Genomic DNA, 16837 nt, shown 5'->3' with positions numbered 1-16837 from the left:
ACAATTATAGTAATTTTTCTATAAATTTACTGCTGAACATTAATTTCTTAAACTTTTTAATTAGAACTATGAAGCTTCTAGCTAAAATAAATTTCATGACTTTAGTTTTATTTTATATTTTTTAACTGAGTAGGTCCCTATGCCATAATTAAGTATATCGTATATCAAACAAATATTCAAAGTTTTAACTAGGTGGCAACTCCACTTAAAAATATATATATTTAATTTTTCGTAATAGTAATTTTTTCTCAATTGCTCTCTATTTTCATACCAAACTAAATGTAACTTTCAAACAGGTGGTAACTCTTCAAAGAATACCTAGATTTCTCGACACATCTCTCGTAGAAATGTCAGAAAATCGCTTTAAAATCCAGCTTTATGTATATAAAGAAATTTAATATTTTCAGATTTTCTCTTGACTACAAACCTCGACTCTGAACCCGATTTGTTATATTATTTATAGAGACCGTAAATAACTTTTTAAATATTGCTTTCTGGAAGTAAGATATAAATAAAGTAAAGGCTGATGATTTTAGTATTTTTTGAAGTATTTTAGGATCCCGAGTAGTTAGAACAAAGAGTTCGAATACAACTTCGACATACTTTCGGAGGAATTAGGTCGAAATATTCTTCTTTTCCATGTATATTATATATATATTTATATCTATCCTCCTATAGCCGCTAGTCTGAAATATTTATGTCTGACCTATATTTGATTTATTATCAATATAACAATAACGAACGAAATAAAATTTTCATAGAAACAAATATGAAGGGTCCACTGAATTGAAATGAAAGTCAAACAAGCTAAATGTTTGCAGTAACAAACGAGTCAAATTGGCTAAAAGAAAAATTACCCAAACACAACTGCGCTGACCGTGACATCATAAAACCTATTTAGTAGCCAGCCACTTGTCCTACTTTCCGCAATCAATCCATTAGAGAGCTTTGCAAACAGAAATCGATACCCATCGCAATAATCACTCGAAGTAGAAAGCAACACAACTGAAGACCGCCTGCCACTCTTCATTATGCTAATTCCAGCAAAGTCAGCACACAAAAGTATCTAATTTCTATCACATCCTGCGCACAGCTGACTGACAACTCTTCTAATCGACGGACCTTCCACCTACACCACCCTTTACCTTAGCGCTTTAACTACTCATATTTCGTTCATATTTGTGACTCATAACATAACAACAACAACAAGAATTTCCTACTTGTTAACCGTCAGTCAGTCAACTGATCAAAGTCACGGCAATCAACTTTGATTTCCGTTCGCTGATTTTCATAGCACCCAAAGCTTGAGCCGACCTGCGGCACAAATTGAGTGGCATATGGGTGCTCCTCACCTACAGTGACTACAATAATAGCAACAACAACAAGCAGACCACATCGTGTCACAATTCATCAAAACAAATCCGCACCCCTTTCTCGAGCAACTTGATCCCGCACCACCTTCAGCCCCTGAGAGTTGTCCCTTTAAAGACGGCGGGTGAAGCGGCGAGTCGCGGGTAAGCGGTGCACAACCGTCACTTGCCAAAGCCAACGGGTTAATTTCATAAATATCTGCATTGTTATAGTTGTTGTGGGCGTGTGTTGTACTGTGCTCTCTCGTACATGACAATCAGCCTGCTGTCACTTGCTTGGGTGTCTGTGGATGTGTGTCGCTGCGATACATCAAAAGAGTTGTCCATTATAAGTTATGCGCTTTATTTTAATTTTTTTCCTTTTTGCTCTTGGTTTTGCCCTTTTTGCGCTTTGCTGGCATCGTTGCGGTGGTTAGTCGGCTCGTTCGATGACAATACGTCAACCCATCATAATACTCTTATATATGTGTTTGTTTGCGCTGCGCTCTGAGGGTATGAGCAAACCAGTAATCGCCTCTGCTTGTGTGTATGTATGTACGAGTATGCCTGCAGATAGTGGGTTTGGCGCTCGTTTATGCTCAAAATCAGTGATTTGTTAATAATCCTTTTATTCATTCACAATGTAGCTCGTTAAGTTAATGAGTTTACAATGACGCTGCTAGTTGCGCCCTTCTCGCTCAAACACACGAACACACACAAGCGCTTATATTGTAAATATGTATTATATATATATAAATGTATTTGCATGAATGCTTCTTGCTTTTGGCTGCACGTGCAACTTGCGGACAGTCAAAAGTCACCGTCGCGTTGATGATCAGCAAAAATGCTCATTCATATTCATAGCCACACACATACATATACATATATCTATTATATGTGTATATATGTATGTATTTTCAATGGCTTGGCGTGAGTGTCCGCTTTAACGCAGCTAGCGAAGTGAGTAATTGCTTAAATGAGTTAATATGTCTGCTCCAAGGGGATCTACAAGAATTGAGGGCAGTGTAGCTGATGGCATTAAGGACTGCTTGTACACATGTATATATGTGTGTCTAGGTGCACTAAACTAAAATTAGAAATTAAATTCTTCATATTAGAAGATGCTTACATTTAATATTCTTATTAGAAATTAACAAATTTGATCTTAAAAAAATAATAATTTAAATAAAATATTGCTCACTAGTTAAGCTGGGACTAAAGGCATATTTAATTCTTCGCAAATGCTTGGCTTACAATCACTCTAATATCTTACATTTTATGTCTTAGAAACATAAAGTGTAATTAGTGGTAGCTTGAAAGCAGTTGTTGCCACATTTCAATCAAAATCTTAATTACGTGTGTGGAAACTACTAGCTTTTGATATTATAATTCGCACATGCATCACACGTGAGTTCAACAGCAATTAAACTCTTCTTAAAGAAACTAATTTGGCAAAATCTGAGGCAGTCACGTAAAACACTATGCATACTAGATTGAGTAAAATCAGAATGTCAGTAATTAAATTATTCAAAGAGCTGACAAGTAATTAAAGAGCACAATTATTTCACACTTCTGGGTAAAAAGTTTAAGCATTAACGATATTCTTCAGAAGACAATCGCATATATGTAGCCAAATATGCTACAATGTTATATACATAAATGAGATGAAAGTTTTTTCTTTTAGTTTAATAACATTATACGAGGTGTGTTAAACGAAATAACATGAATTTTCGTTTTTGAAAAAAAAAAAATACATTAATGTTGTCGCCTTCCAAATAGTACCCATTTGATACTAGGCTCTTATGCCAGCGCTTCTTCCAACTGTTGAAACACTTTTCAAACTCGATTTTTGGGTTAGACTTTGCTTCTTTCAGCGATTTCTCATATGTTTGTAAAACGATCCTTTATTGTTCTCGTATAGAAAGAAACATGAAAAAATCGCATGGGGCATGTTTGGCGTTTATGGAGTATGGGTGCCATTATAGTATTGTTTTTGACTAAATCTAACATTGAATGCTATCACTTTCAAGAAAAGTATTTGCTTTTAAGCAAGACAATCATTAATCCTTAAATACTTAAACTGCCAAATGGTGTTTCGTTGGGTAAGAGGTGTCATTCCAAAGTCACGAAAGTCGTCGGCCAATATATATAATTATATCAATTTATTGAAAATAAAGAAAAAAATCCAAAAACAACCGTACCTTTAAGAATTTAAAATTTAAGTGTGATCTACTTTGAAATATGCATAAATCATCAGACCTTAAGTTCGTCAAAGAATTGGAATCCTTTCATCAAATACACAAAAGCAAATAGGTCAAGGTCTTTCGAAGTTTTTTAAGCCAAATGTTAGATGAAACTTTTAGGACACTAAAGACGATCTATAGGTGCAGCATCAACATATCTGGGAATCTACAACTATTTACAGTTTCGAACTTTTTGATCTGATGATAAAATATTTCATAGTTACTAAGCTGTTATCTAATGGTAAAAAACTTGAACAATAGTTTATAGAGTTTCTTCAGTTATCGCAAACTGTCAATTTTACATAAACGCATATTCTTTGTGAATATGACATTACATAAGTAAATATATATATACTTATCAACTAGATATGTGCGTGACAGCTAACTCAGCTGAATTGAAGTTGAAAAGTCTAAAGCTCAAACTTACGCAGCTGTAAAGTGGAAATCCGCTATTACGCTTAGCCAACTTCTCCTTCCATTATATGTAGCTGAATACATACTCGCTACTGCATGCATACACGCACACTAACAAACATTTTCGAATATTTTCTAATTAAACGTGCATGTTTTACAATATGGCACCGTTTACGGAAATGCTTTTAATTTCTCGCACAGTTCAACACGCTGTCAACCCTCTCCTGCCAATCCACAGAAGGATATGCCATATTTTGTGCGTTCGCTTGTCAGCGGGAAATTGTCGAATTAAATGTCGCTACGCTCGAAAATCATTTTTAATTCATTACAACTGCCTGCACCCTTCCCCACCAGCCGCTTCAGTCAGATACTTTTAGATGCCGCTGAATTGCAATTTGAATTCAATTTTCAGTCAGTAAGGAATGTGTGAATGTATGTGTGACTGCCTTCAAAATTAAAATGAATTCATTCTTATCCACTTATGTGCTTAATGTTGTTGTTGTTGTCACATTTAATTAAAATGTATGTTCTGTTGAAAATTTAATATTGAAAAAAATTTCTGGAAAATTGTTAAATAAAAGGCTTACGCACATTTGTATAAATGACTTATTGACATATTTTGTTAGATTAAAGCAGTATTTTGGATTGCACTTGGTACATCCACACCGGATTCGATTCATTATATTGGAGTATAGTATAGCACATATATTTCCTTAAAGCAATCTTGGTTTATTAATTTTGGATTAAAAATTATAATTTTTTATTGAAAAAGTCAGCTTTACTTAGCTTTCGTCAGTTTCAATGAAAAAAAAAACAGTCAGTAGTTTTTAAATATCATATACTCCTAAATGTAGGCTACCGTTTGTGAAATCTGTTCGATAGAATATTTATAGATTTTTACTTTGGTAGTAAACAAACTATTTAGAAGCGCCAAAGCATTACTTTGATATCATGAAGAGTCACAGATTGAGTACACGCAGATTAGGATAGAACCAACAGGAAAAAATTTTTCGTTCCCATCACTAAGCCTCCATAGAAAGGAAGGTAGTAGGCAAATCTTCATAACATTTCCAAAATTTTCCACAAGAATGTTTATCTTAATGTTCCAACAAGGAAATCTCAGAGTAGAGTCTCTGATAAGAACAATTAACTTTCAATGAAACGTTAAACTTAAACTATAACAGTTGTATCGAGATTTCGGTCCCGTCTGAGTTCCTTCCTCGACACACAATTGCAAGAATAATGTGTTGTTTAATTACATATTGCAAATTTGCAGCGTTGACTGACAGTAAAGAGCAAAGTCAAAGACAACACAGCATCGAATTGGGAGTAGCCTTCTGGCAACATGTATACTCGCACAGACATATGTTGCAACAACACAAACTCGACTGTGCATTTCGTCATTTGACGCAAATCTTTGTGCTCATTTGCTGCCAACTGCAGAGAGTGCTATAACTTCGGCTTTCATCAACCCCAGAGGCACGAGCTGTCTGCAGCCCAGCTTTGGGTGCATCCTTCAGTGGATTGACTATGACTGCGTTGTGTTTGTGTGTATATGAGTCTGAGCATAATTTGTCATTACCCACATTCTCCGAAAATTTCTTTGTTGCACACATTTGGTCTTGCCACATTTGCAACACATACATACGCAGTTACAATTCTCAGCTTCGATGTTATGCCAACGCAACGTCTGCCATTGCAGTTCACTAATTATTACATTTTGTTGTTGTAGTTATTGTTGCTACGTAGCATTGTGCTTTGGTTGGTTGCCTTCGGTAAATTTCATCTGAATGCTTTTCACTTTTGTTGAGCATAAAACAAAATAAGCAATAATTAGCATAATGCTTCATATTTAATGTAATTTCATCTTCGTTCTGTCATCGCCAACTGACTTGGTTGGTGTACGAGAATGTGCAATATTTGTTGGAATAAATATTTGTTGTCACTGCAGCGACACCAAACGAAATTTTTGCACATGTGTCGCCCTGTGTGGGTGTGTGTGACAAGTTCATGCAACTGCCAGCGGCTGAAGCAAATAGCTACACTGTCCCTCACACACATCTCCTCTGGAATCAACACACATAGCAGCGCATTGGTTGCCATGTGTAAGTGCGTGATTTTCGTTCGTTGAAGGCGTAGCTCGACTGCGAAATGGCAAAATTCACTACAAGCTACAAGCAGCAGCTGCCATTTCGTACGCTCACACCGTCACCAATATATACCCCACAGCACAGCATCACACAACATAACAGAGCATGGCATAGCACAGTATTAAGTGCGTGCCCAAAGGCATCAACTCGTCTCGTCTCGTCTCGTCTCGTCTCGTCTCGGCATTTCACTGCTTTTAACTATGATTGTTCTTGTAACTGGTATTGTTGTTGTTGTTGTTGCTTTTTTATTTTCGTATTAATACTGTTGCCATTTCTACAGTTGCCGTTGCTGTCATTACACATATTGTTGTAGTTGTTTTTGTCGTTGTTGCGCAATTACGCAGGAAAGCACCCACACACACGCACTCTTCCAAACATACATAGAAGAATACACATTCAAGCATGCAATACATATTCATTTGTTGTTTTTGAGTGAAATTAAATTACGTTTGCCTTTTTGTCTGCAAATTATGATTAACAAGAACAAAGCAAATTATGCACACACACTGTACTCTTAAGTGAGCATTAAAGGCAAGTCGAGGCACTGGGGGTACACTCCTTCTTCTTCTTCTTCCTTTTACTAGTTGTGCGCATCCAACGAGTTGTGTCTCTTTTAGTTGTGTATCCGCTGAAAATGAAAATTCGTTTGTTAAGCCACAGTTGTAAGCATATTTATACGAGCATATAGCGATTTGGTTGACGATTGCATAATCCGCTTAATTCACAAATGCGCTTATATTTAATTTGACAAAAGCTAGATCGCAAATTAATTCTTGCATTAATTTCATTTTGTAATTAAAGTAATTAATTAAATATGTTCGACATATTTGATTTATTAGAGAATGTAAATCAATAAAAAATGGAAGAAACATAGATTGCGAGGATCAATGCAGTGTCAGAGTTCCAACCGGAGCATAATTTAATAATATTATGGTAAGGAATGATTTTTTTAGTATCCTTTTCACCAAAAAATTATGAAATTGTGAAACATCAAAATCCCCATTTTCATTCCTTCATATAAAAATTTGTTAAAAATAAGTTCAAATTTTTGGAGCTACATCTTGGAAACCTTAAAGTTGATTTCAATTTGATTTGAAAAAAAAAAAAAAACAATTCGGGACATGTCAATATTTTCCTCATCTTCACAGTACATACTTAGTCAAGACCCTATTTGAAGTCATCGAAAATTTTGCCTAGGAGATATTAATTACTGAGAGCTCACTGATTTCAAAGTCGATTGTAGTTTGAAGTCCGTAAATCAGAATAAAATTATCCCAGTTCACTTTCGCCCACTTGACTGTTCCGACTTGTTGTAGCATTCGAAAATTGTATCTAAAGAAATTAAAAAATCTGATTTTTCATCTATCAAATACAAGTACAACTCCTTTCATAATGATTAAAATAAACTAAAATATTATAGTTTGTGGATCACTCCTTTTCTAAGAATAATTGAAGGTTCAGACTACAAAACAGACGTTCATCACAGCCAAGCTTCTAACAATTACCATATCCATATAGGCAAATCTCTTAAATATATAAATATGTATAAATCATCACGTTCCACCTCCTCTTCCTCCAAATTTAATTTAAGCTCCATTTGCAGCAAATTAACAATTTATTTGAGCAACATTGTATTGCCTTATTAGGTCTAAATATTGCTCAAAGACGAGAAATTGTTTATTACCATACGTAGATGTATGTACTGTTAGATGTATGAGGAAATTTATTAATCAAAAAATATAAGCGAGAGGAAGGTAAATTACACTAAACGCAACGCTTCCTCATTTTTTGTTTTATTCTCAACCTTTTTCAATCTACAGGAGCTGCAGGAGGAAATTATGTCTTAAAATCGGCGTATTTTTGTTTCACATCTTCAAATATTATATAACCGGGAATAAGATGAAAACAGCAGAAAGTCTTATGCGCTTACATAAATTAAAATATCTTCACATATTACATATTTATGCACACCAGATTTATATATTCACATATGCATGAGAACGTATTTTAAAATGGATTCACCTGTAAGAATTATGAATAAACGTTTGCCTTGGAATGCTCACTGTCTCATTAGTACTTTACATACCTACTAGGAAAATATCTACTACAGCTAAATATTGCGCTTAAGGAAATTCCAACAAACTTAATCGTCCAATCAGGGAAAATCAAAAATAAAAATTTTCAAAGAAAATAAGCCAATATATATGTAGTACATATAAATTTTTCAATTTAATTTTTTTTATTACATCTTCTTATTTGATAACTATTCTTTTCACACCCTAAAATAAATGGTCTTCTAAAATTAATGAACTAAATACATTTTCTGTAATAATATTTTTTTATCAACAATATGACTTCCTACAAGGCATAATTTCATCGTCTCAAACGAATTTGCGAAAAGTTTCCATAAAGACGCATACATGTACATATGTATTTTATAATTTTGTCTTTACGAACACATTTTGGCACCAAAATTGTTGAATTACCTTGAGGCAACCCGCATGTGTGGGGTTTGTCTAAGCCACAACAAAATTCCGCCGTGTGTTTTATTACAGCAACGACATCATCGGCTTCAATTTATATGTGTGTGTAGTCGAAGTGTTTGCCCTTACACGCGTATTTCTAGGCACTTGCGTATGTTACGCTTCCGGCAATCCTACCAACTGTTTACCAGTTTAGAGCCGACGGCTGGCGTTGGTAAGCCACCTTTTAGACACAGCTGTGTAAATTCGTGTGAGTATATGAGTTCAAAGATACAGATACACGCGTTTATATGTGCGTAAACTCCACCAATTTGTCTTCTATTTTCCTGGCAAAAATTACTGCAATTACTTTGTGCGCAGTTTCCTTCGAAATAATGTTGGAGTAAAATTCTAAAATGTCTATATTAAGCATTTACATATGTTTTTGTGCTAAGGCAAAATATTATTTGATCCAATGAATGATAAAAAGCATTTGTTAACTTTTAGGGGCTTGAAAATTAATTTCCAATGTGCATACAGACTGTTAAGTAAAGGACTATTTCTAATAACCCCAATTGATTGGACTTTTTTCGTTTCTTTTCTGTTACTGTTCATTCCAAAGCCTCTGCTCTGCAATAATTTTGGTAATATGAAAGATACGCATCTTGAATTTGTTTTAAAATATTTAGAAGTCTCTAGATAACAATCTGCAAGCTTTTCCATGCTCTACAAACGAGTTATAGCTCTCGTGTGCCTATAAATTTTGACAAACACAATTTTTAGCATCTTTTAGGCGCATTTTTAATATAACACTAACTTCATATAATTTTTAATAATTATAATCATAAATGTCTCAAGATAAACATATTTTTGTTAACATTGCAACAAGCTGTATAATTTTCACTCATATAATATACAAGCTCCAGAGGAGAGCCTCTTCACATATATTTCATTCTAAAAGAGAAAAATCCCGCTCAATTTACTTCTCATATCCTTCTCTCCCGCAAAAATAAGCCAATTCTCAAACACAAACTTCTTCAATTTTCTTGTTAATTTTCTAAAAATTAATTGGAACTCGTTACCGGACTAGCTCTGACACCGTTTGTTCGCGCTGATTGCGTGCTTTTTATATGCCGATTGAGATTTGCGCTCGTAATTTTTCGCACACAACATTTTTATTAGCCACTAAAGTTGCTGAATCATGCTCGCAATAGCAGCATAGCCAGCTAAACACACATACATTCATTTATACGTGTGGGCATATGGGTCTAACATTTCTACAATACATATGAACACGAACACAGGCTCTTGAGCGCGCTAAAATTATAAGAAATTTTTGTTTAATTTTCTAGCATGAAATTTGGTATTCTCACACGCTCACGGGCGCATAACTCATTTATAGAACTGATGACTGTATGTACTTAAGTGGTCGGGTCTTAAGAATTGCAATTAACTGCGTGATAATGTCTGCCTTGCTATGCGCGCTGTGTCTTCGTACGTTCGCTTAAGATGTGTGCTTTCTGTGTTTGTGTGTGAGAGTGTGTGCGACTATTAAAAATTTGCCTGTGGCGTGCCTTATCGCGCTGGCTTGCTGCACTTGTACACTCATGTTGCATATTTTTAGGCGCTAAGCGCGTTTAGTGCTCTCGCGCTCGAGCTATAGAGTAGCGCCAAGTATTGAGCGTGCACCGTTAGCGCGGGCAATAAATGCACTTTTGTGTGCGGCGGCACAGCGCTGATAAGAGAAAAGGCGAACAGCGAGCTTAATTTATTATGAGTGGCGGAAAATTAGTAAAAGCTTATAAATGTAGTGTCTTTTGAAATAGTAGAGTTTAATAAGCGCGTAAAATAGTTGAACTAAATTATGATTAAGGTAATTATGCACTTATTAAGCTAAATACTCTGAAATTTTGCTGGCTTTTCTTTCTACTTCTTATATTCTATATTTTTACGTACTTTTAAGTATTATATCTACTATATTCTACTATTATTTAAATTGTATTAAAATATATATTAAATAAGTTAATATTTCCGCTATACACCATTAACCACCGATCGGCATATCACTTCATATTCACCAGTAGTTTACCTCTCATTATCTTAACTCATCTTTCGTCTCATTTAAAGTTCATTCACTCAGTTATTGTAGACTCTTTCAAATCACAGTAATTAATTATTAAGATTTAAATAAAAAAAAGTATCAGCCCACTCCTTAGCTCTCATTCTAACCACCTTCACATACATACATATGCATTCAGTACTCTCCTTTTTTCATGGCCCCTATAAGCCCACTAACCACCGCCCCACTAATATTTCGCTCATATAATTAAGTTAATTAAAATCCCATTCGCATGCAGCGACCACAAAAAGCATTACCTTATGATCCGCATGACCGCCCAGTAATCATACCATTGCACAAACAAAAACTAGTTTTCATCTCAATTACCATAACCACCAACTAATCAATCAATAATCCATATTTCAACATATAATCATCTTCAACAGTTTTCATTTAACTTCACGCTACTAATACATTCACGTCTAACAATTCACACACCTCTCCACTACTTCAGAAAAAAAAAATCCCTCACTCCCCCTCTTCCATAGAGCATTGCAACATCAATCACAAGAATATCATAGCCAAACCCCACATTCCAATAAATCAAGCATCAAATGTAGCAAATCTTTAAAGAAAATCAAAAACCAAAAACATGTTTGTGCAAACCACATTTAGTTTGAGATTGTTGTTGTAATCGTAATTGTGTTTTTTTTTCTGTGTGTTGTTTGTCTTTTGCAGGACGGTCAGCGCGGTCATTTAGAGGGTCTAGCATCCGTCTATTGTGAATTGTTAATGGCTCCCTTTGGAGATATTTTAAGTGCTTTAGAAAACGCCCGTCAAGCGGCGTGGGCGGAACGAAGTCCCCTAAATCCGGCCGGTGGCAGTGGGAGTAGCGGTAGTGGTAGTGGCGTCAGTGGCATTGGTGGCCTCAGCGCTAGCACACACCACCGGCATCACGGTCATCGCGGCCATTCGAGCCAAGGTGGCCTGCCAAATAGTCATAGTCAGCCCATTTATGTGCCAGGAAAATATTCGGTATGTATTTTGTAAAGAGTAGTTATGTAAGTAGTAAATGTTATTTTTAATGAGGTGAAAAAAAAATATATATATAAAAAAATAAAAAATAATAAAATAATATATATAAAAATTCGAAAATGCAATGACAACGAAAATAGTATATTTGTATATGTGTTCCCATGCATCCCTATGTATGTTTTTTTTTTTAATTTATAACATTCTTTCCCAATATTCAAATATTTTAATCACCTTCCGCAAGTTCTTAATCTTCTTCAGTACTCCAATACGCTATTTTGGTTTTCTCTATTCGATAGATTTACATATCCTCGTCACATTTGAGTCCTGAAAACAAAAGAAGATCGTTTTCTCGTCTTTCTTCTTAGAACATTTCTAAAAGACGATTTCTATTAAGATCAGACTTGTTTTCAGGATATTGTGTCTTAAAGTTCTATGGTCTTATTGGATGTTTTATGGTACAACAATGATCTGATCTACAGAAATCGCGCTGAAAGACTGTCTTTATACGATTTTAAACAGAAAAAATCTATTTTTGTGGTTGTTGTTGCTTATAGATCTGATTAAATCCTATATTCCTTGCTATACTTGGTTAAGGCATTGTTCCAGGATTGTTCCTGCATTTGTCGAATAATACCTAATATATATATAATAGGTTCTGCTATTTCATACCAACTCTCTAACTGTTATAAAGATAGATAATTTTTAATTTGAAAATACTTTAATCTTTACCTTCACCTTAAGTAGTGTTCTCAAGAATTCCACAGTCTATAAAAAAAAAATCAAATTACCGTTGTAAATCGCTTACCAACTACTTACTAGCCTCGTTTTACGCTGTGCGTCCAACTCAAAATAAATATTTTGAATAATTAATTTTCATTACGTTCACAATTTTTCGCTCGCATTTCGAGCGCAACTTTTTATGCAAACGACTTGCTTATGGAATTTTGAGTAAAAGTACACAAACCCGGATCCACCGATGCCAAGTCCGACGCAAAACAAATTTACTTTCTTTCATTTAATCAAAGATGAGAATTTTCATGAATAAAAAACAATGTGTACGAGCTTTGGCAATTGCTTTGTGTTGACACGTCCGTGGGGATTGAGCGAAAGTCAAGCGGCCAACACTTGAGCAGAAACAAAGCGAAGAGCGTTAAAGAAAGTTAAATAAACAAGCAGACTTAATATTTATATCCTTCTATACATATATGGTATGTGTGTTATATAACTGTAAATAGTGTAGAAATAAATTTTGCTGTCGGCATTTCACTTTTCGTCCTTAATTCTTGCGCCTCAGCTTCCTGCCTCTGTAAGATGAGCTTCCTTTCTACTTACTTCTTACTGCTGCTTGCTGTTTATATTGAAATCTAGTGAAAACCGCAGCTGTGTATTTGTGGTCCCCAAGCAATCCAATGCTCAAACCGAATTTCGAAAGATCGCTTCAAATTCATTGCAACCAGGGAGTGAGAGAGTGAGGAGCATGCCACAACAAAAATACAGCAACAAAGTTATACTTGCAATAAATATAGATGTATATATAGCATATATTTAGCAATAAATAACCAGGCAGCAGGCAATAGAGCATTTTGCCAATCATCATTTCACTCATTTCGTTTTTTCACAAATACAGCAACAAATTTGTATTGCCGCAGTAACCGTTATGGCAGTTGCTCATGTTTCTTCATCTCCAAAATGGTTGCTTTTACTTTCCTAAGCAATCAGCAGCGACTAACAAGCCGCAACGCGAGCATGTCGGCCTCAAAACTAATGCGTTCATTCAATACCGTTATTTCTGCAGGAATGTTATACAGTTGTATGGCCCGTTATTTAGCTATTTCTGATGTAGTTCTTTGCTTTTTATTTGTTTTTCAACTTCTGCCTTCTGCTTTCTTCCGCCTGGAACCTTACCAACACATTCTCATTCGTTCGCATTTTTCTTCCGCAACAACAACAACAACCAATCTCGAAGGTGTTAATCCGTTTTAGGGCTCAAGTTGCACAAACACTTGGCAGCTGCATGAAAGCTGCTCAAATTACTTTTTATCCCATGTTTATGGCCCGGCAATAACAACACTAACAACAAAGCAAGAGTTCAGAACTAAGAAAATATTTATACTTCCTTCGTTTTCGGTTCGGTTTGGCATTACCGTTACTTGTTTTCTGGTCGTATTTATTTTATTTTTCATTCTTACTTTATTGCCACTTCTAAGCGGTTGTTGCAACTTGCTGCTTTTCGGCCAGCCAACTTTAGATTAACACTTTTTCTTCGTCTTTCGCCTATTTGGAACGGCATGAAATGTTGCAGCAACAGCAAAGTAGTTAACAGTCCACTCAATTTAATTTAACACACACACACATACAAATATATATAGTTTTAGTACAAACACACATTCATAGTCCTTAGATCCTGCTTTATAGGCCAACAAATCTCACTTTTGTTTTTGTTTTCTCTTCTCTCCTTTGCAGCCCTCGAGTTGTCTCTCCGACAAGGAAGAGGACGAAATTTACGGTTTTGGTTATGGTGTTTTTGCACCGCGTGTTGCACGTGGCGGCCTCACACAACAGCAGCAGCTACTGCAGCAGCATACATTGCAGCAACAACAACAGGCGCAAGCCGCAGCACAACAACAGCAGCAGCAGCAATTACCACTAGTGCCAGGTAGCCAACAGCATTTGCACCAACAGCAGCAACAACAACAGCATCAAGCACTCCAAGCCCATCAAACACTCCCGCCGAATGTAGCACACTTGAATTTCCTGCAACAAAAGTAAGTTGTTGGTGTCCCTAACGACTTTAAGTGCACGGACACACACACATACAAATAAACAACAAGAAACTCATCTAATTCACCTTCGTCTCTTTCTAATTACAGTTGCTTAAGTCCAAGATCAGCGTACTTCTACGAATTTCCACCTAATGCAGGTAAGTTTTCGATTTATTACGAACTGAAAATAGAGACACAGACGTAAATACGTGGGTGGGTGAAAAAGTTTAGTAACACTTTGAAGTTAGGAGAAAGCTAAACTACTTGTAAGCTGTTTTTCTTGGTACTCTAACGAGGAACTTTGGCAGTTTATTATTGAAACTTGCCCAAGAACATAAGAACAAAAAGGTTTTAAGTTAGCTTCATAAAGATTTGTATCACTGGTTGACCTTCGATTCACACCAGTAAAATTGACGATCCTCCTTTATGTACATTGAATCATATTTGTATTGAGTAGTCTAGCCCAACGGTGTGCTTTATTTACTTTATCTCAACTCCTCAACTGAACACTGAAGATTATTCCGATTATCGATTATAGAATAAGTCTTCGTTACAGCAAAGATTAGGTTAGGTTAGGCTAGTCTGGGAGGACAAAAAGACAGTTTTAGTCCTTTGCGATTGCATATGGAGAGCCCTCATGTAGTCAATGAGGACTAATATATTTTACAGATTATCTTACTGTGAAGCCCCCAAATGTTGAAGCCGTTGCCTTGACAATGCTGGGCAAACACACAAGAAATGCTCAATTGTTTTTCTGGTAAAGCAAAGACTAACTAACTTATGTCCATCCGCAAGATAGTTGAGTTTCAATATTGGATTTAATACACCCATATCACAGCCCTGTACAGCGCTATCACGGTTAATTTGATTTTATTTGAAACAGACGTTCTTTTCCATAGGCTTTCTGAAGGAAAACAGTTCCCTTGGCTCTCAAAAAATCTAGCTAACTGAGTAGAAATCTTGCTGGAGGATCTTTAGCACAAATTGTTTTGCATATTAATACATATTAATTGGGCAGATAATAGTCAATTAAGTTAAAAATTAGCCCTTCTAAAGACATGCAATTTCCAATTGGAGAACTACTCAAATAGTTTTGGGAATTTTATTTCTTTTGTACTTTATACCTCTTGTTTACTAATTTTTTTCTGTGTTCTCATTTATGCTATTGCAGAAGGTCGTGAGACCAAAAAACGTACCACCTTTGCGAGACTTTTAAAGGGTCTGAAAACTGTAAATCGACGAGACCGAAATAATCAACAAACCGCCGCACAAGTGAGGGTAAGTAAAACAGAACTATTATAATATTTATAAATATTACAATAACAAGTTCATATATTATAAGAAACTGTTTGACATATTGGATATCATGTAGGGAACTAATCAGCTCTGTCCAAAAGCAATAATAAAATGGGATACCCAATCATTATCTCCAATTTGTTCTGCAATTTGTACTGTTTAAAAATGCTGACAGAGATCACTACAGATTAGTCCCGTTACCTTTTTGGAGTGCATTTGACAATCAACATATGAGCGCGTGACGTCATAAATGATAGGAGAAGACTTATTTGTTTACAGTTGTCATGAAAATCAGACAGCTTGTCACAGTCTTGTGTCTAACAGAACTGTTAACCTATAAAAGTACACGCTTACGGTTTTGAGCACACTCTTTTTTATTCGAAGAAGATTCAGATAGCTTCTGAGAAATAAACGTTTACTTCACACCGCGCTTTTTCTATAGTTTTTTTGTCTGCTTGTTCAGTGGTGTAGCACTAAGCTCCGACCATCGCTTTAAAAATTTAGAAGCATTCGTAAAATTTTTAGGGACGCGAGTAAAACTAGCAACGCCAAATTTTTGTATGTTCTTGCATTATATTTGCAAATTGCGCGGCGGTACGGCGGTAAAACAAGTACTTGCGTCGCCTTTAAATCGAGCATAAGCCATGTACTTTTTCAACAAATATGCTGTACTACTGTTGTTGGGCCGTGTTGAAAGTGTTTTATGCCCCATCCGACTACATAGTGATCCACAAACATACACACGAATATTTAGCTATAAAAGGCAAGCGCACTTTTTATGCGCATGTGAGTAGCGCCAATGCGCGCTTATTGCTGCTACAAAATGCTGCGCTAAATTTTTCATGAGCTCTTTTTTCCTACACCTTCTCCAACTCCTCCTCCTGTGGCATCTTAAGGAGACAACTGCTACCTCCAATCAAACGCGCGCGCTGGAGTTTGCTCTTTAAATGCTTGTTTGCGAATTTCTGTTTACATTTTCTTAGCTTTAGCTTTTTTTAGAGGGGTTCATCCGGCACTTTGTTTTTGCTATTATTGCCATGTTTTGTATTGCCATTGAAACCGAGCGC

The 16837-nt window shown here is 35.7% G+C and overlaps 1 protein-coding gene across 2 annotated transcripts in view; it reads left to right on the top strand.

Annotated features, from left to right (window-relative positions):
- The window catches only part of LOC105219960 (sterile alpha motif domain-containing protein 5), a 277220-nt gene that overhangs the window by 231073 nt on the left and 29310 nt on the right, over window positions 1-16837 (top strand). For both annotated transcript variants that reach the window (XM_029045174.2, XM_011196323.3), the window contains exons 3-6: window positions 11416-11712; window positions 14176-14477; window positions 14583-14632; window positions 15646-15752. In XM_029045174.2, coding sequence (XP_028901007.2) covers window positions 11416-11712; window positions 14176-14477; window positions 14583-14632; window positions 15646-15752 — 756 coding nt within the window. The remainder of the gene's footprint in view (window positions 1-11415; window positions 11713-14175; window positions 14478-14582; window positions 14633-15645; window positions 15753-16837) is intronic.

This window comes from Zeugodacus cucurbitae, chromosome 2, assembly GCF_028554725.1.
Source record: "Zeugodacus cucurbitae isolate PBARC_wt_2022May chromosome 2, idZeuCucr1.2, whole genome shotgun sequence".
NCBI classification, from domain to species: domain Eukaryota; kingdom Metazoa; phylum Arthropoda; class Insecta; order Diptera; family Tephritidae; genus Zeugodacus; species Zeugodacus cucurbitae.
Note: the sequence above shows the minus strand (reverse complement) of the source record. Positions and strands in the feature narration are given on the sequence as shown.